Source organism: Thunnus albacares, chromosome 7, assembly GCF_914725855.1.
Source record: "Thunnus albacares chromosome 7, fThuAlb1.1, whole genome shotgun sequence".
NCBI lineage: Eukaryota > Metazoa > Chordata > Actinopteri > Scombriformes > Scombridae > Thunnus > Thunnus albacares.
In genome coordinates, this window is record NC_058112.1 from 9,888,199 (window position 1) to 9,909,721 (window position 21,523).

Sequence of the window (21,523 nt, forward strand, 5' to 3'; positions counted from 1 at the left end):
TTACGGTCTTCCAGGATTCCTCTCCTCAGGACTTCCCAGCATGCTACAGTAAGGATAATGAGTTCATTGTTTTTGACTGTTATTCAAAAATTTTGTCACATTTTGCTTTTTCAGTGATACAATATTGTTTATTTTTAAGTTTCTGCTTCCCTGGTCCCTGTGCTGTGGCACAAAAGTTTCCTACTGTAACAAAATAAGATGCTCTGTTGTGACAACAAGTATTTTTGTTAAAATAATAATTTGCTATGTTGTATTAATGTAACATGAGTTATAGCACAAAATATGACCTGAAAGTATCTTATTGTAATGAAAAAACACAATTTCAGAAACAGTTTTTCACTAAAAAAGCTGTTTTCCATTATTACCAACTGGTCTATATGTTGTAATATTCCACATGTGATACTGTGACCAAACCTCACTGAAGACAAGATTTTTATCCACAGTCGCATACTGGGGCTCAAAACTAAGGACAAAATATATTTTGATTTTTGATTCACACTGAATATTACATTTTCATCTTTCAGTGAAATCAATATTCATTTTCTCCTCTTAATTTCAACACATGCGAGACATTATCCAGTAAAAGATTCCCTGTCCACTCAGTGACTGATTGCACACTGACCTTCACCCAATTTGATTATGGAACGGCCTCTCAGACACACATTTCAAAAGTAAATTGTCTCTGTGGCTTCATGTGATCATGTGCCTCTGAGTTACAGCTTGACGCAAAACTCAGATATGAATGACATGACAATAATGAGTTGTAGTTCAATGCCGGCAGCAGTAAACATAAACAGTGAGAAAGACTGTGCTTCTTTCTTCACAAAATTAGCTATGCTTTGGTGATTGGACACACATTCATAAAGATGATTATGTGATGGTTTCCAGGACTTTGATTAGCAAGCTTTGATGAGCAGCTGACAACAATGAACTGGCTGCTTGTTTCTGTAGCCAGGTCAGGTTCGGGGTCCACATGAGAGTGTGCTGCATGCCTGTGTCTGACAATCACAGCCGAGCGCCCCCCTTTACTCTCACTGCCAAAAGAGGGAGACAAAAGTCCTGCACTCCAGCTTTAATACAATGGCTCACATCTCACATGTGTAATATTAACAAGATTATTTTTACCTTCTACAGCCTTCATAGAGTCATTTTAAAGAATACTGGCGCCAATCCATCCCTTCACTACCTGACATGTGATGGATCATTACTGCACACAGTCACATGCACACAGAGCAGAAGACCTCATGATGTCCCAGCGCTGCTTCTCTCTCTGCTTGGCAAGTTTCACGTGAGCTAAATTTCCTACGAATATTCTATTTGGTGGATAATTCAAAGCTCTTGCTGCTATCTTATCAGTTCACAACAGTAAAGTCAAATGCTTTCTGACAGTATTATGTTTCTTTAACTGCTTTATGATTACTGCTCATCAAAACTAAATTGGTCATATTTCCTGGAGATTCCATTTCAGTCCATTCATTTCCTATGACGGTCATATATGCACATTGTTTAGATATGCTTGCAATATCTGCTTATTTAATCAGTTTACAAGGTAGAAAAAAATATGTTGCTTAAATCTGCATACAATTCATTCCACTTTTGTTGCTTGTTGTACAATATACACATTTTTAAAGAATGTTAAAGTTTCTTGATAAACATGATATATTGTACTAGCAGCAGTCATGTTTACTTCGTATTTCCCAAAATGGATAGAGATGATACATGCAGCAGATTAATAACAATAATGTGTATCATACAATACTGATGTTACTCCAGAGGAAGTGTAGTGTACAGTAATATGCACTTTTAATGTATGAATGTTGCAAAACAGTGAAAATGCATTTAATAAACTGCCTGGTTGCTGGTTTCCAGATATTACGGGCCGCTTTCAATTTGTTTTGTTCTTCAATGATGCTTGCATTTCCTTCCCCCGGGTGTCATGCAGCTTACAGTCTGTGATCTCGATCTTGACTTTGGAACAACAAGAGAGGCAGATTAACAACCCCATGACAGAAAATGTGAGAATACAGATGCCATCAGTGTGAGAGTCTGATCTTCCTCTGCTGCCATATGAACACCCTCTTTTGGACCTTCTTAATGAAGCAGATGTGGGCTGCTATCAAACTCTTACTTTAGACTAATAATCTAATTTAATATCATTTTAGGGGAAATAGAGCTGTACTGCAAATTAGGAAATGAAGTTAACATTTACAGAACATTTAACCATTATCAATAACTGCTTTGTGCCATGGCAACATGTGATAGTCATGGAGGTTTTCCCACACAAAACAAATATTTGGCGTTAAAATTAGAAGAGAACTAGGCTAGAGGGGACAAGACATAACTCATTTTAACTGTTCAGTATCTCCAGCTACAGAAACGTGACTTATGACTGTGGCTGAAACAACACTTCAGAGAGAACAGTCAGCATTGCCTTGAAAGATCTGCTCCCTCCCTCCAACCACAGAGACCACATTGTTGTTTTTTCACATTTTATGCCTCCTTAAAAAGCTCTCACCACAAGATTAAACAACAGTAAAAGAGAATGTGCTTGAGGGACACAGAGAAAGTAAGAAACAAATGTAAAGGGTATATCCTGCCTGTGAGATGCTGGTCGGTCAGCTGCTGTTACTGATGCAATTGGGTTCACATGAGCTGCTGGTGGGACTCATTTCAATCAACAACCGCAGTAGTCTCGAGTCTGAACTCTGCTCCTTCCTACCACGCTGCCCACCACACCCCAACCATACTCCCACCTCCCTTCTCTGCCCGATACTCCAGTCCTCTCTCCCTGTGTTCCCTCCCCTCTAACCGATGTTTTTTCAGTTTTCAATTTTGTTTTCTGGGTCAGAAGACCACCTGAGCCTATAGGCGGCAGCTGACATGGCTCCCGAAAAGGAAAGTAATGGCCTTGACAACTATGCATTTGCAGTGAGTAAAATTTCTTTCTTTCTTTCGTTCTTTCTTTCTTTCTTTCTAATTTATTTCTTTTTGGATATATCTCCACTTGGTTGGGAATCATGTTCCAATGTTTTTAAATGTAAATACTATGTGGAATATGAAAATCCATTACAGCATGTGAGTGCATGTAAACACATCTGGATGTATAAGTATCACTTGTTGATTTATCTCTCCTGCTATCACTGAACTGGAGGTTTTTTAGTACCACAGTAGAAACTTGATGTTAATAATTGACCTCAGATAGAATAACAAGCAAAGTAGCGTCATGGATACATATGAATGCTTACATTCCTGCTGCTCCATGCTTAAAGTCACATTATTGAAAAGATAAGCAGCACGCTGTTTAGTCACAGAAACAGAAGCAGAAACTGTTAGTGGATTAAGTCCAAATCTTAAATATATGCAACAACAACAATACATTGTCTGGACTGTACTGTAGAGCAAATAAATAATTAAATCAGGATCATCATTTCCAATAATCTTAATCTATAACTGATTGAGGAAAGAATTCTTGCTTTGCTTTGATAAGAAACATTGTAGATCCACTCCTGAAAATTAATCAGGTTTTATCTGACTGTGGCTTTTTGCTCTTACTCTACCTTATAACCTCTCGAGAAGAAGGAAAATGTATATCTGGTGCACATTCCATTTATGTTTACGACGACTAAAAGGTCAAGAGCAAACAAGTGTTTAACCACATTCCCTTACAAGGAATTGTCAAGATAAGAACATTTATGGGCTTTCTAATGTTGTTGTGTTGGTTGAACGCATATTTTAAAATGTTTAATATTGCATTTTGTTGTAGTATTTTTGTTATTGTTGTTTTGAGATGTGACTCACAAAAATACAGATTGCCACAATGCAAAACAGAGATCTAAAGGATCCATAATGTCATACCTGTAATTGACCCTGCTCTGCATTTCTGTTTGACTGTATCGAAGCTTGAAGGTCGCTTTTGTGATCTACCTGACACAAAACATGGAGAAGAACTGGACACGTCCCTGGATGAAGACACCAACAAGCTAGCCTATTGTGTGACAGATGTGCCTCCTTGGTACCTGTGTATCATTCTTGGCATCCAGGTACGTCAACAAAGGTGCTTTCAGGCTATGTTTGACAAGAAGTCTTCACTCATTTCCTGATTAAAAGCCTATGTAGCATAGTATCTGAGGTTATGTAACAATGCAAACATGACCACAGTGTCACATGAGAGCTTCCCTTTGACTTTTCCTTCACAGCTGGTTAGATTTGGTTTTATTTATGTAGGCGTGATTGTGAAATTTGCTTCAGATACAGTTGAGATGGCAGAGTCAGTGAGGGTTTGTTTTATGTATTTAGCAGCTGGGATCACTCAGACTTTCCTCAGAAGTACAAACTTAGTTATATTTGCTCAAATAAAAGACTTCCTTTTCTCTTTTACACTATCTTTTCATTTTTGCAGTATGTATCATGGGTCATTCCAAGTGTAGATATTCCACAAGTTTTATACATACATACTGCTCTTACACTATAAAATAATCAGTTTATATTTAGATGAGGCAGGTTAGGCGCTTTAGGTTATTGTCCTAAAGCATATAAATAACCTCAACATTCCCTTATGTTCAGTATATGAAGTCATGACAGAAGGCCTGAAACTAAATGTAACTAATTTTCTCCCGTCTTTGCTCTTTCAGCACTGTTTGACTGCATTTGGAGGTATCATTGCTATCCCGTTAATCCTGTCTCAGGGGTTGTGTTTGCAGCATGACGGCCTCACGCAGAGCCACCTCATCAGCACCATTTTCTTTGTTTCTGGCATTTGCACTCTGTTGCAAGTTACCTTCGGCATTCGGTAAGAAAGTAAGGAGGAAAGAGGAGTAGTTAATGAGCATGAGATGCTGGAGGGTGCGTGATAAATGTTTAGTGTAATTAGAGATGCAGTCAATAGATTTCTCTCTCTAATCTCAGGATATTGTACATTATTTCACTGGATAAAACAGATCTGTTTAGTGCCTGTTTCATGTTGTGTTAGTTTCCACAGAAATCCAGCAGTGCAGCAGGGTGCATTAAAGTGGAATTAACAATACTGCTCCTTTTGATTAAATAAGCAAAACAGAACAACCTCTCAGCTGGAAGTATTAACCTCTTTTGAACTGTGAGTCCTGCCAAAGCTGGTGTTAGTCATGAACAATAGAATATTTCACTCTGTGTAGGCACAGCTTCTATTTAAGGGATTATCAGAGGTTAAGTATCAAATGGCTGAACTTTTGCATTAAGACGCTTTCAAATGTGTAGGTATTTTTAACTGTGATGAAAGGATTTCAAAAGAGTAAAGATAGTTTTGTATTTGAATTAATAAATCAGATGTTACCTAAATATTATGATAATTATAGTATTTTGCAGCACTTGGGTACCAAATACATGTACAGTATGATATGATACAGTAAGATGTGGAACAGTGCAACTTCCTCTACCTGCAGATGTAAAAACTCAGAGGCCAAAACAACTTTACAGGCTGATTTTGTTTTGGAGGAATACAAATTTAAACCATGTTTTGTCGCTCTGAACTTACATGCTTGTGCAGACTCAGCCTGGCTGAATATTCGTGTCACAGTAGGATTAGGGAAGGAATTTCCATCTTATTATGTTTGGAATCTAGTTCTTGCTAAATCCACATTCCCCTGGCTTAGCGCCACTGATGCTTTCTTGTCTCTCTCCAAATATTGAGAGGTCAGCTGTAAGGTATGTTTAACTGCACACTGTTCCAGAGAAGCCAAAAAGAAGACAGAACTAATTATTTTGTGTCCCTTAAGATAAAAACATGAACTCTCCTAAAAAGATATCTGCCAGCTTAACATCTTCACTTTTCCGCTGTATTTTCCACAACAATAGTTATCCTCTGACTCTTATGACTGACTGCTGTGTATGTTGCGCTGAAAGGTTTCAGCTCTGATACAGTTGGATGTGAACTGTTGACAGTGAACAGCATAATGAGGATTATTACATGGCAGATGACTTTAACTCAGTTACCCTCTGGTCTAGCAGTTAGCCTAATGAGAGAGTCACTGTCTCCACTTTCACATGATTTAAATCAACATTTTTTGTCATATTTGACTGGAAGCAGCAGTGACTGTAGATACACAGAGACTCTTGACATGGTCTTGAGAGGAGCTGCACTTTTGCTGAGCACATGCAACCTTTTTATTGCTTTTGTTAAGTACTAAGGTGGGTGATCCACTAAAAGCCCTGCTTTTACATAAAGATAACGGACTGTAGTCAGTCATTCAGTCTAGTTGTACCTGTCACTCCAAAACATCTTGCATAATATCTGATGATGTATGACCTATGTAGGCACCTGTCCTGACGTGATATGCTTTTATCTATCTGGCTCCCTTTCATTCCCTGTCTCCTGATCTTTGTCATCTTTATGTCCAGACTGCCAATTCTCCAAGGTGGGACATTCACATTACTGGCGCCTTCCATGGCAATGCTGTCCATGCCAGAGTGGACATGTCCTGCTTGGACCCAAAATGCAAGCCTTGTCAACACCTCGTCTACAGAATTCATGGAGGTGTGGCAGAGTCGAATGAGAGCAGTAAGTAAACTGTGGCCAGTGAATCTTTCCAATCACAATTTACAGCATAACTCACTGAACTTTGGTTGACAGCTGGAACAAGAACATTCTCTGTAAAGGGTGTGTTATCCACATTTAAAGGACTGCTCCCCAGTTTTGAGCCTAAAAATTATATTATTTATGTGTAAATGCCATAAGGAGACCTCAACAACTTTTGTAGATCTCTCTAAAATCAGATATCAGACATCTTTTAAACACTAGTAGTGGAAAGAAATCTAGCTCATAGGCAGTTGCTGATTCTGACATAAGAGCATATAAACCCTAAAGCTAAATCAGACTAAACAACTTCCATTATACAAATTAAAGCTGCACTAATTAATATTTTTATATAAACAATGGCTACAATGACTATGTGTGATGTGAAAGGCGTCGCTTATTGTGACAAACACATAGAGAATTATCATCCACAGTTCAACATCTTTCAGCTCATTGTTTTGTTTTTATGGTCCAAAGTTTTGTTGTTTTGGTTCAGTGTCTTATCAACCTTGTTTCCAGCTGCAGAAGGCAAATATGCGATAAACTCACAGCACATGTCCAGCTACTAGCTGGTGAACATCATGGAGCATATAGCAAGCTTAAAACCCAGTTATATTTCTCAGGAACAGGAACAGAGCTAAAAGAAGAGGGCATATAGAACTTCCATTGCTGCTGGATGTGTAAATAGTGTTAGCCGTATCAACTTTATAAGGACATAATATGTCAAATATGTATGATATTTAGCTTGTTGTTGAGTTCTGCCCTCAGTTGGATAAAACAACTGATACATGGCTGCCATTGGTAGCTATGTTACTTGATCAGTCATATAAACACATAAATATTCATAACATACTACATTGCTAAGCATTAATATACTTACTAGTAGTTTTCCTGTTGTGAGTAGATGCTTGCAAGTTGAAGACCTGAAACACTTGACAGTGGTGTCATGCTAACAGTAGTTAATGTCAATGTAGAGATAGCATATTCTCTATGCAGGAGCTGTTTGTTTATGACCAGTAATATAATGTCTTTTTCTTTGATTATGTGTTTGATGCAAGTAGCTAGCGTAACATAAGCAGCTGATACGTTGGTCCTCCTTGACTGACTTGGCTGCCAATTTGAAATTAGCAGCATCTTATAGTATTGTAGGCTTTGGTAGGGCATATGTATGCAGAGTGGGGAATTTTGTGAGGAGAGTACATCAACTTTTTTTGCGTGACAGTGTTGACTTGAAAATGAAACGATGATGAAAAGAACTTAAAAAACATCAATTTAGGACTGTCCCATGAAAATCAAATGATGAGCATATCAAATTAGCATTTGTATCAGTCCTAACGTCTGTCCCAGGATAAATGCTCTTTGTCTTAACTGACCCTTTTGGCAGCACAAAAGTAGTCATTGTTTGATTGCTGTGTAATTGTCATTTATGTGTGCACATTTCATGCCTGCATGCAACCTTGCAACAGCGTGTTCAAACATTCACCATGCAGAGCCACAGTTATTGTTGTAGCTGAGGTTTTGGAGTTAAGTGGTTTGATTGTGTGGGAGTCCATATGGATCTTAAACTGCAGCATTTTATAATGATATTGTTTACAATGATATATTGTGGCTAACAGCTGAAAAACAGACTTGCCAGAAGTGTATTTTTTTCAGTTAAAAGTGGGTGTAGCTCACAGGTACACAGAACATCCACAATAAGAACTATGAAATTTCTCATTAACTTTATATGCCATGTTAATTTTATGACATCGGTTTGCCTTTTCAGTGAAAATGAATGAGACTACAATGCACTATTGATGCTACACTACTATGGTGAAAACCTGTTGGATTGTTTTACAGCACACCATAAAAATTATTTTTGGTAGGAAAATAGAGAGGCCACTATTCCTCCAGTGCAAAAAGAATATGATAAGAATATGAGTGATTTGATTGATTTAAAAAAAGGAATAAATATGCCCTCCTCAGCAGATCTGCAAACACAGGTAGCAACATATTTACAATGAGAGGCATTGGGATTTATGGTAATTGTGGTCTTCATTTTGATCATCATAGCAGCCCTAAAAGTATCATTGGCATGAACAGCTGTTTCAGCCAACGTCTAATTTGCACATGGTAAGAAAAATGTGACAATGATATATTCTTGTTAGAAAATAACCAAATGTGCTGTCATGAGTGTAGCAGGAGATGGACCCAAATGCAGGACAAAGCAGGCAGTATGAACTGAAGAATATCTCTTTTATCAGGATACAGACATGCATGCACAGCAAAGCCAAAAAAGACAGACCAAAGGATCCAACAAAAATGAACTGAAAACCAGGACTTAAATACAAACTAAACTGACGAGGTTATGAGGTGCAGGAGGAACAGGAGAACAGGAAAAGAGCTGATTGGCCGGGGAAGACACAGGGAGCAGGACAGGGCTAATTAGGCTGATACAGAGCAGGTGTGTAGATAAGCAGGCTAGGGAGGAGGACAGGAACACAGGAGGAAAAACAGAGCGAACAGAAAACGTAAACCCAGAATTCACACGAATATAACTTAAATACACAAGTAACACTACAACCTCTCTTATCCGTAATAAACAGAAAAACCCTCTTAATAACTGAGATGAGTATAAGCTGTGGGAGAACAGACCGGAATAAAAACAAAGACAGACTAACTAATAAAGGAAACTTAAATAATATCATGCCAGATAGTCTTTTAAAGATACAACTCAAATCAGCCTTCTTCAACACAGTCCAGTCATCACATGACAGGGAAAAAAGCCTGAGGGCATCTGGTGGACTGGTGGAAAATGACAACTGAGGGACATAGAGCCAGACTGTGACAGGAGCATGATGCAAATTTCTGGTAAATGCCTTTGTGGTAAGAGTGATGTCATTTTCTGACTGTCATCTTACTTGTGTCTCTTCAGCTCCAGGGGTCCATTATGGTGGGCTCACTCTTCCAGGTGTTTGTTGGTTTCTCTGGTCTCATCGGCCTCTTCATGCGATTCATTGGACCTCTCACCATTGCTCCCACCATCTCTCTCATTGGACTGTCACTGTTTGACTCAGCTGGTGCCAGCGCTGGCAATCACTGGGGCATCTCTGCCATGTGGGTAAAATTCCCAGTCTATTTAGGGACTGGGATGATTCATTCAGTCTACTTCAAGCCTGCCATTATATAACTTTTTAAAATAGAAAACAATTTAATTTTTTCCCTCTTAATATAAAATTATTTTTATGTTACACGTAATGCAACTGTCTTGTAGGCGGTTTAATGCATTTTTATCAAACAAACTTGTCTTATAGATTATGTTAAATCTGCTTCCTCCCATGCATACTTTTTAAAAAATAGTTTAGACTTGAAATATGTGTAAAGTTTTAATCTCTGGGCAGGGCAGGAAAGCCTAATAAAAATTCATTTTCCAAGAACCTGCTTAATTGCTCTACTTGGCTTTTTTGTTGGTTAGCCCTATACTCAGCTACATATTGGTACAGTCCTTCTTACACTGTGAATTCTGTATTGTTGTCTCTCAAACAGGACCACAGCACTGATCATCCTGTTCTCACAGTACCTCCGTCACATACCTGTGCCCTTTCCTACATACAGCAAGGATAAAAAACTGCACACCTCTCGAGTCTACGTCTTTCAGATTCTCCCTGTATGTATGAAACAATTTGTGTTGTCTTTCTTTTTTGCCAATAAACAACACATTTATTCTTAGGATGTCTTGAAAAGGCAACAAAGGTGTTTTGTTTCTATGTATCCTCAGGTTTTGCTGGGAATCACTTTGTCTTGGCTCATCTGCTACATTCTGACGACTTACAGTGTACTTCCCTCTGACCCAGATCAGTATGGTTATCTGGCTCGCACTGATCTAAAGGGGGATGTTATGGGCCAAGCTCCCTGGTTTAGTTTCCCATATCCAGGTAAGAAGCTGCGATGCTATCAACCAAACTGACATCTTAGTAATAAGGCTGTACATACCTTGTCATTCACTGTTCCATCATGTTTGAATCCAATCTTAGGTCAGTGGGGGGTGCCAACTGTGAGCCTGGCAGGGGTGGTCGGCATCTTGGCTGGGGTGATTTCCTCCATGATAGAGTCTGTTGGGGACTACCACGCTTGTGCCAGGCTATCTGGGGCTCCACCTCCCCCTAAACATGCTATCAACAGGGGTATTGGTATTGAGGGACTGGGCTGTCTGCTGGCTGGAGCCTGGGGAACAGGAAATGGTACCACCTCATACAGTGAGAATGTGGGAGCCCTCGGTATTACAAAGGTAAGGCAATCCTCAATGGTTCAATCAATTTGGTAGTTAAAAGATTAACTTTTTCAGTATTCAGAGGAAAACTGCCAAATGTAATGTTTATATGATTGCCTTTAAAAGCAGATCTGTTCAAAAGAAGCCTTTTCTTGACTTTTTTGCAGGTTGGCAGTCGCATGGTGATTGTAGCCAGTGGAGTCTTGATGGTTGTCATGGGTGTTTTTGGTAAAGTGGGAGCTATATTCACCACTATCCCATCACCCGTGATAGGAGGAATGTTCATGGTTATGTTCGGGGTCATTTCTGCAGCAGGAGTTTCTAATTTGCAGGTGCACCTTCCAAAACCATACATTAACTGAACTATTACATGAAAATAACACTTTTCGTGTGTGTACTCATGTATACTCTTTCTTACATTTTAGTATGCAGATATGAATTCATCTAGGAACATCTTCATTTTTGGCTTCTCCATGTTCTCTGGTCTTGTCATACCTAACTGGATATTAAAGAACATGAAAGCAATTGCTACAGGTGCATGGATAAAATTTCACAATAATATTGGTATTTTTCATAACAGGCATCATACAGTTATACCATTTACTTGGTTATCTTGAACAGAGGTTTAACTGTTTTCATTGTTTTGTATCCAGGTGTGGTAGAACTTGACCAGGTGCTGCAGGTACTTCTGACAACCAGTATGTTTGTAGGAGGTTTCTTTGGCTTCATACTAGACAACACAATTCCAGGTATTCTTTTATTTCATTGAATTACTTGAACGATATGAATTTCAATGGCATTGTTGTGTTTAAAGGATTTAAGTAATCCACAGTATGCTCTTAATCAATTCAAAATAACGTTGACATTTCTCTGACACAATTTTCACTACGCTTCTTGTTCTTGTCTAAGGTTTCTTGTAGATTGCTCAAAATTGCGTTGTGACAATAGAGACAAGTAAGCCAACACAGTATTTCATGGGTCACACCTAATTTATTCCAATGCTGATCATCTTCTATCAAGTGACTGTAAGTTACTGACAGCTGAGTGTCAGGTGATGATCACAATAGCGTAAGGTGCAGCCCATAGATATTCAGTGTCTTGGCCTTTGTTAGTCATTTGTGGTGAGCATGGCTAAAAAAACTGCCTGCAGGAAGAAGTTGGCCATTAAAAATTGCGTCAATGGTTACAATACAGCAACTAGGCAAGAGTCAGTATTAAAATTGGACTATACCAAAAAGGTGTCACCAAATGTAAATGTTTTTTTCGATGTTCTTATATTCCTCTGCCTTGGGAGCGATGTGTTTTACTTCTTGCAGCTGTTAATAGTATAAAATTCAAATAAACAGATATGAAATAGAATTTCCTTTGGGTGGTCAGCTTTAGATCCAAAAACAGTTTTGAAATGACACTCTTTTTTAGAATATTGCAAAGTGTATTAGAGGAGCACTATCTAAAGACAAGCTTTATGAAAAACAAACAAGCAAGCAGAAAATAACATCAAGGCAGAGTCAGTAATCTCATTCCTTCAGTGGGCCGTAAAAAATATGGTTTAACACATTTAACACGTGTCCAACAGGGTCAAAGCATGAACGAGGCATTCTCGCCTGGAACAAGGTTCACGAGGATGACTCCAGCAACACACTGGAGAGCGGAGAAGTCTACAACCTTCCTTTTGGCATCAGCTCTTATTTGTCTTCTTCATCCTGGCTCCGGTACATACCGTTTTGCCCTCCTGATGTGCCCCGCTCCCTGGAAGGATGCAGAGCAGATACTAATGCCCTGGAGCCTAAACAGCCACTGGGACACCCAGAGCCTTCACAGATCATCATTGGAGTTGCTATGTGAGCTGTGTACTCACTCCAGCATACCATTATGGGGATTTCGAAAAACCATACCATCAGAGGCAGCTCAGTTTGGACCTTTAATCCTTTTTTAAAGACACTGTACTGTAACAACATGGTGCAAAGTATTTCTCATGACCCTTTGGATTGAGATATGCAAATTACATCTTGCACAGGACTGGTTGATATATGGACTTCTGTTAGAGAGGTGCTTACTGTAGGTACCTATTAATAGAGTTTTTGTAAATGTTGATAATAGAAAGTTGACATATATATATATATATATATAATCTTTAAGACATTTGTTCTGTACGGTAATTTGTATTCCCAGTGCATAACACTGTTGAGTATAAACAATGATTTCTTTGGTTTAAACTTTTATGTTTTGTTTTCTCGGATCTTATCAGTCTTAGAATGCGATCATGCCCAGGTGCTAGTGAACAAACACTGAAAAGACATGTGAATGTAAATACTGTAGATCTATGCTATTTAATGCTGAATTCAGCATATAGATCCAATGAAGAGTTTCATATATATATATATATATATATATATATATATATATATATATATATATATACACATATATATAGAGTACCTCAAGTTTGAATTAACTTTTGCTGTGACAGTCAATATTTTAATAATTGTTTCAATGCACTTTACCTATTTTTGGCAACAGTTTCTCACAGGACTTTTCTTTCAGACTTCTCATGGCCTAATCAATGCATAAACTGGATATTTTTCAAAAAAGAGGGTTTTTCTTATGTGCATATTAAACTCCAACACAGAGCCATTGTGTAGCAACACCTGTATCCATTCAGTTTGTTCCTGTCAGATCATGTTTGATAGCTTTGTACAAGCTAACGAAAGACTCTGCCCAAACATCTCTTTGGTGTTCAGTAGTGGAATTGACCACCTGCTCGGCGGTGTATACCAAGGTCAACACGGTACGCTCAAAATCGTCCTGATGCAGTTCACCATTATAATCCGAAAGGTCAGAGATGAGCCTAAATACATCTGTTAACTTCCTAGGAATGACGTCCTCACAGATGACCTCCAGGTCTCGTGTCTTTCGGAGAGAAGCCAGCTCGGCGTCTCTCACTGAAAACTCTCCACTGGCCTCAAAATTTATGCCAGTCAGTAGGATCTACAGGTATTTGGTGAAAAGAAAAGAAAAAATTGTTCCAGTAGTCATTCTAAAGGTTTATGTTTACTTGTTTTCCACTTAAAAACACTTGGAAAAAAAGGTCTGCATATTTGGATATGTTTATCTCACCTCAAATAATAGATGAACATCGTCAAATGAATTGTGGAAGGTGGGGTTCACCAAAGTTGCAACACCTCTTTGTATTCTGCTTGCAGCTGGGAACAGGACTAGTAGGTAAAGAGAGACAGTGAATGAGTGGTGTTAGCAGAGCAAGGACAACAAACAAACCTTTTCTTTCAGGTTAATCACGTTTTTGTTGTGATTTACTGCTGCGAACTGAAAAGCTTTCATGTACCTATAAAGTTGGATACCCTGTGACAAGTGAATAACATCCTCTAAACTGTCAGGTACCATGAAAAACAGGTTTTAGCTGGGTTTCTGGCACATGTGAGACCCAGATTCATCGGGCCCTGACCACAACTTTGAGTAGTTAATCAATGATACGCACGGTGTGCATTTCAAACTCTGCATTCTCTGACCTTACAGATGACTTTTGTCTGCAGGCGATGAGACGCGACCTCAAACTTCAAAGGCAGCAGCGGAATCAAAGGCGGAGTAACACATGGTTGATACAACAGAGTCCAGATGATTTTGACATGCAGTGAATGGGCTTAGCATTTCAGCCTCAACTGTTCACAACATTCCTTAACCTCTCGAATTCACACAAGGGTGTTAACCACAACAAATAGAGCAGTAGAAGAAAGCTCTCAGGCGAAAACCTTTCCCCTTGCTTGTTTACGACTGGAGCATGAGGAAGGATAACCACTATGCATTTGCAGAGACATTCCTTAAATGCAATGCATTCACATTACTTAGATTACTAAATGTACAGAAACAGAGCTGTTGCTTTGCCTGAGCCTGGCAAAATATGTCAAGAAATCATAGACAAAATTAATAGCAGTGCAAAAGATAAAGAAAGATTGGAAAGATTAGATTAGAAAGAAATTCAGACCAGAGAGAGATTTAGATCACAGTTTTACTGTCCAGTGCCTCCACCATTCTTTTCTGGCTGGTTTTAATAATGTACGTAAAATGTGGAACTTATTTATTACATGGTATAAAGGAAAAGCTCCAGGCAATAATGTTGGGTACAGTAGTTTAAAAGAAGAACAGATGGAAGGGAAAAATGGAGGAAAGAGGACAGATGCAGATAGATGGAAAGCACCTTGTTGTGCAGAAATTGAAATGATGGGAAATGAGTGACTGACACAAATACTGAATGAACTGCACTTGAGTGTTTTTGGTCAGTTACTTAATCTGCAGCAGTGCCTTTAAAAACATTAAAACTGAACAATCTTGTCTAGAGTACATACACTATTCATTGCGTCATTCATGCAGAAGCATGAGCAATCAGCAATTAACTATCACAAACAATCTAATGGAAACACACTTAAGAAATCCACTGAATGTCTGGAACCAAAGAACTAAGCCATAGTCAATTACTCAGCTGCCAAGTCAGTCTCTCCTTGCCATCCACTTGTTTATGACAGGCTTAACAAGTGCAACAAGATGATGATATTTTAATAGACTTTTGCAGGATCAAACCATCCACACAAGTCAGTCATAATGGTGAGATAATGATCTCCATTAATCTAAGCTCAATAAGGGTGCAACAAATGGCAAGATAGCTTTTTCCTTTCGGTGAGTCCTTCAAATATCCATGATTAAGTAAATCTATATTGCTGCAAAACATATTGATGAAAGACTTGTTTAATCAATGCCTGTGAAAAACATTTTCAGCATTTTACCCTCCAAGAGAGTTGTGTCTGTGGAGATGCAGTGCAGTCTGTCTATGTTTAGGAGCAAATGGAATGAGCCAGGCTTAAATCACACACTACATAATTCATTGATTTACAGTATGCTGCTGATGTAAGCAGTAATTCCTAAAGGTAAAGATTAATGAAGGTCATGAGATCTTAGATCACATGGTGCGCTGAAATTTGTACCGGGCAACTTCACATGCCTGGCAGCTTGGATTGTTTGGAAAATATGGACATACCCAGAAATCATGCAGCATCTCATCAGTAAACTGCACGCAGAACTCATATGTTTACCAGCTGAACGTTGAATCAAAGGAATGACAGAGGCCAATGACCAAATGGCAATGGTTCCAGCTTTGCATGATGAAGTGCTACATGTTGATGCTTGGATTTCATTCTTGAATTTTGTTACTTCCTGTCCATGGAGAAGTGTATAGGGTCAAAACCAGACATTTTAACAAAGAACTTAACACAAAACTCAAAAGATCTCACTTAATCAGACAAGAGAATTTCCCTCCTCAAGCTGGTTTAAATATCTCAGCTGTATGCTTTTCATTCACTTGAAGAATATGAGTTTCCTGTTTCAGATCATTTTTGGACCCCAGCCATTGTTTTCCTATTGGAAACAGGTGCAGATGACATCTGAACTTAGTAGTCGGATGAGAATCAAAGTGAAATGTGCCGTGACTTGAAAGATATTAAACCAATACATTTGCATAGTAATTATTTTTTTTAAATTGTGTTTCTTGTATTGTGCTGAATTGTACTCAGTTCTGTTAAATCTAAAGGTGTCACCTTTAATATTGTTTTGAAGGAGAAGAAATAACTCTTCCAGCATTACTAGTTACCCACCAGTAGGATGTTTGAGACAGTTCCACTAAGTTTGAACAATATTTTGTTCATTTCCTTTCAGTAAATGAAATAAGGATAGCTCATATTCCAGTTTAATAATAAAGCACAACTGAGCCAATTAACAAGGAACAATCAGTGTACAACCAAGACTCACTTAATCAGTGTTTAATGAAAAATGAAGCTTTAGAATTCAGATTATAATTGTGATTTTTTTCAAATGGAAGATCTACTAATGCAGAATAAATAATTGACATATCTTTATGTTTTCATCAATTGTTTTGTGGCTCAGACTCTCAAGTAAAAAACATGATCATGACAACTATTGTTACCATTTTTGGGATTAATCCACCATCATTTTCCATAACAAGAATACCATTGCTACTCAATATTATCTTTGCTCTGTGAAGAAAACCTGGATGTGGATACAAGAAAATCTTACAATGACAACTTTCCTCTCCTACAGGCACAAAAACGGAACTGTTTGTCACTGAAAATATTATGTTTCATTTCAGTTCTTACCTTTACTTCGATACCGTGTGGCACCTGTTTTGATGCAGCAGTAGAAAAGACCAATTAGGAGCATTCTCCAGGACAGCATGGTGACTGTGAAAGCTGCAAACAGGCTGGACAGGTCTGCTCAAGTTTTTCCTAACAGTGTGTCTCTCTCTACCAGATAGCCTCTCTGTTGAGTCTCTCTCCTTCTATTTACTTTGAATCAGCTTAACATTGTACCATGCATCACCACCATTTGTGTTCTCTCACTCTGTCTGTCCTCGGGACTGTATTCTCTCTCCCCCTCCCATCTCTGTTTGATCTCTCTCCCTCTTTGTCCCTCTCTGCCCCTCATAAGCTGATTCTTACAGTTTTAATGCTTTCAGCTGGTTGTCATCAGGCTCAGAGACTCACTCTCATTTTTAAATCTTTCTGCACTCACCATTTACAGGTACATGTTAATGTCACTTTATTGTTCTTGTTCTATTATCAGCCTCATTTTTCATCACTAGCAGCAGCGATTCTCTCTCTGGTTTAGATTTCTCTTTATTGTCTACTGAAAAATCACTTTCATCTGCTTATTTTGCACAGAACTAATATTATGTGCCTATAGTCAAAACTTTGAAGTCCTTGCTGTTTTTTGCTTTCTTTTAAAAAATCTTAGAGGACAAAGGGTGATTTATCTTGGCTTCTATTTGTGGATTGAGGACCTGAACGGGTAAGAAAGCATGTTTATTGTCCTCTGGGAGCTGTGTTCATGTACCTTTAAGGTCAAAGTCAGTTCTGTTTTTACCAACAGCAGCGTCCCTCAGCGGGTTGGAGTGTGCGTGATGGTGCCAGAATGACCACTGGGAACCAGCACATTTTGCCCTCCTCACGAGGACATGTGGAAAGTTCACACTTCAAACATGAAACCCAGCTAAGCTAATTATTTCTAATTAAACAATGCACGCACTGCTCTGGACAGAAAACATATGCAGAAACCACAAAAAGACTTTGTTCACTGCTTGGCACTCTTCACCTCCTTCTCAAGCTTAAGGAACAGTTACCAGAAGTGCAACCATATAAATAACTTTTATTTGTTTTAACACTATTTTAGCATTAATTTATTCCATTAGGGCATACTTACTGATGCCAACATGTGAGCACAGCATGGTTGTATTTTTTTCTAGATGTTATTTCCATGCTTTTTGCCCTTTTTGCCTTCAGGATATGTTTCCGTGACTCAGAATTGGAGAGCCCAGTGTCTCAGACAAGATGTGGCAGTCATGCTGCTGTAGAGGAATGCAGACACAGACTGTGCTGAAGCTGGCAAAAGAACTGTGGCCTCTGTGGAACCTCCAAGAGCTACAGCTCAAGAACTTGAGCAAACATATTATTCTTTTAATTGGCAAATTAAACGAAAATGTTATTCTAGGCTGTTCCCCAAATAATTTCCTTTCTTAAATTGGTGTACTTACCGAGTGCGTCAGAGCTCTATATGTTATAGGATCGAGTGTCATATAATGAAAGGAACAACTGATGGTCACCTGGTTACTGATACTGGGTCAATTTTTATAATCATTAAATCTTGATGAGTATAATGTCACACAGAAAATACTCTGGCAGTACTGAAGATGATGCATGTTTAAGGCTGGAAGAGAAGACATGCCTGTGGACTGACAGCTGCTGTTACACAACAGAAGAAGGAAGTGTCCAACAGTTCTGACTGTCATATCCTGCTGAATGCGTGCACTTAGTGACATTGCTTGTCATGATATATTGAGTTAAAAAAAACTCATTGGAATTACATGCGGATAGATACCGCTTGTAAACATTCTTGGAGTAACTCTCACATCTTCCTGTAGATGACATTTCATGCAAAAGAGTAAAGTCAGTAATGATTTGAAAAAGGAAAGCAAACAAATAAGGAAGACAGGGCTGTAATATATAAATCTTTAGATCCAGTCTTGATGGATGATGGATATGAAGATGGTGCACTATGTGTATTTTTGCCATTTTATTTGATTCTCTCTTTTTAAAAATTTAAAAATTTGTTTATAGTGCAATACAAGTGACCAACATGGAGACACGTATGACACAGTACAAGACAGAGAGAGAACTAGACTCAAACAAACTGAAACAAAAGAGAAAAAGAAAAGCAAACCCCCACCCCCAAAACAGTAGCAATAATAACAACAATGTAACAGGCAAGCAAAAAGAAATAAAGCATATTTAGCTTATGTTTTCTTATTATAGTAAGCATGCATGTCAGTGTGTGTGATATAGAAGATACAGAGGGAAGATAGAGGGGAGAGAGAGCAGGGGGTGGGGGTGAGAGAGAAAGAGAAAAAGAAAGAGAACAAAATAACAGATAAAATGCTCTGGGAGGGCGTCTCTGGTTTGGCTCCAAGGACAAAGAGACGCCAGGGTGGAACCGAGGCAGGTCAGGTCAGGACAGCTTGGTCAGGGCCGAATTTTGGCTCCATTTTTGAAGATTAAATACTCAATAATATGTCAAATAGTTAAAGATCAGCCACACCTTGGCCAATTGAAACAATACAGTGCTATTTATATGTTAATGCCTCTGTTATAATAATCCAGGATAGGCCTTTTTACACACAGCACATTTATGTTACAGTAGGAAAAGCACAGGTGTAAATAACAGAATTAATGATGCTGAATACCATTTAGCTGCTTCAGTTTCAAGGTCCCAGTATTGTGCATGCTGGCTCACTGTCACACTGTCATGGCTTACCAGGACACTTACTATAGAACAGAGCCATCGTTAACGATATTTATAACAGCTGTGCTTTTCCTGCTATGACAAGTCAAAGGGCCCTTTTCTCTGCATAACAAGTTGTTATACTTTTGAAATACATTTAGCTACAATACTGTCACACTTTTATTCAAGTAAAACTTTAAATAAAGGACTTTCACTTGTAATGGAGTATTTTTATATTGTATTGCTACATTTACTTGAGTAAAAGATCTGACTCCTTTTTTCACCACTGATAGTTAATGGCTGAATGAAGACATAGCCCTAACCTTTCCCATGGCTCGCTCTTTAATTTATCACACACAGGTGTAACTAATAACATCAATTATGGCTGCATTCCATTTAGGTGTGCCAGTTTCAGGCCGCTACAGTATATTGTGCGTTCTGGCTCACTTACATGGCTTAGTACACTTAAGTGGAACAGAGCCATGATTAATGTTATTAGGGTCACCTGTGCCTTACCTGCTATGGCAAGTTAAAATGTATGTTATGAGAAAGAGGAAAACAATTAAAACATGAGTCATAGCTAATATATTTTCAGTTAATTTTGAATAACTAAAAAACAACAGTTAGGTACAACAAAACTTATTGTACAAACTACAAAATAGAAAGTGACATTTTACAAACTTAAGTTGACCATTCACAACATAGAATAGCATATAGTATGTGGCATACTTAAAAAATATACATATAGACAGTGTATATACATATATATACACTATATATTGTACAGAATATACATACAGTACCAGTCATATATAAATAAATAAAACAATGATAGAGAATATCTTTACCTTGATCTTAATTAAGCAGAAATTATGAGGTTATATTATGTGATATGATGTGTCATAAGAACATTATTTGTTTAAACACAGAGAAGCACAATGCTGATGCTACTCCACATGCATATCTCACTTTATAAGGGAACATTAATCAAAGCTCAGAGTTCTTTAACTTCATGTAAAGAATAACAAAATGTTCTTGATGATGAATTTGAACTAGAAACTATTAATGCAACATTCAGAATAGATCCTAAAATCTGTATTGATATTTGTAATAGCTCTAAATATCCACTAGATGGCAACATTTATCAATGTTAATTTTCATGTAGAACATACTGTGGCAGGCTTTACAGTGATGGATAACCCAAATCAAAGTTTTTACTTGTGTTTCTTCCACTGTTTAGTCAACAATATGATACCCCTGGAAATGTGTTACAGATGTAAACAAACGTCATCATTTTGTAACTTGTATTTGATTTTGGGTGTATTGGGTTTCTTTAATAAAATTCCACTTAACTCAGGAAAGCTGTAAACTTTGAATGCACACAATCTTGGCAAACTGTTAACACTGTATAAATTTCACATGAACACATTAGCATTTTCTTTGCTACAGTTAGAGATATGCAGCATCCACACACCCTGGGCAGTTGCCACTTCACAGCCTGGTACTGCAGACATCCCAGCTTTTTCACAGACCATCTGTCATCACTATGCAGTTGTATTGTATGCTGCTGTCTTCAGGCCAAACCCAGTTTATGATCCGTTCAGCCACCCTCCTGTTTTTAAAGTGATACTAACTCCTCATAATTTCTGGCTTCTAGGACACATTCCCTGACCAGATCACCAAGTCTGACTGTCTGACTGTCAAAGCCACTGTCCATCTGTTCTTCATAGACACAGAGCATAAGAGCATGACTATAATTAGCTGCGTGGAGAGGTTTGAAATCTCCACAGACTGCAGTCGAAACGTGACTTTCTGGGACAGTCTGTATCCAAATCGCAACCCAAAATAGCATTGTGGGAACAGAACAGGGT

The 21,523-nt window shown here is 38.2% G+C and overlaps 2 protein-coding genes across 2 annotated transcripts; one reads left to right on the top strand and one right to left on the bottom strand.

Annotated features, from left to right (window-relative positions):
• Positions 1-1,987: 1,987 nt before the first annotated feature.
• On the top strand, positions 1,988-13,012 carry slc23a4 (solute carrier family 23 member 4). Its single transcript, XM_044357761.1, has 12 exons — positions 1,988-2,928; positions 3,900-4,040; positions 4,632-4,789; positions 6,373-6,532; positions 9,462-9,643; positions 10,073-10,193; positions 10,305-10,461; positions 10,561-10,814; positions 10,964-11,128; positions 11,222-11,330; positions 11,450-11,545; positions 12,373-13,012. The coding sequence occupies exons 1-12, from the start codon at positions 2,881-2,883 to the stop codon at positions 12,639-12,641; spliced, it is 1,860 nt and encodes a 619-aa protein (XP_044213696.1). The 5' UTR covers positions 1,988-2,880; the 3' UTR covers positions 12,642-13,012.
• Positions 13,013-13,442: 430 nt separating this feature from the next.
• Positions 13,443-17,186, bottom strand: LOC122986482 (protein FAM180A-like). Its single transcript, XM_044357764.1, has 3 exons — positions 16,976-17,186; positions 13,914-14,011; positions 13,443-13,784 (listed from the first exon to the last, which is right to left on the bottom strand). The coding sequence occupies exons 1-3, from the start codon at positions 17,052-17,054 to the stop codon at positions 13,455-13,457; spliced, it is 507 nt and encodes a 168-aa protein (XP_044213699.1). The 5' UTR covers positions 17,055-17,186; the 3' UTR covers positions 13,443-13,454.
• Between the last annotated feature and the right edge of the window lie 4,337 nt (positions 17,187-21,523).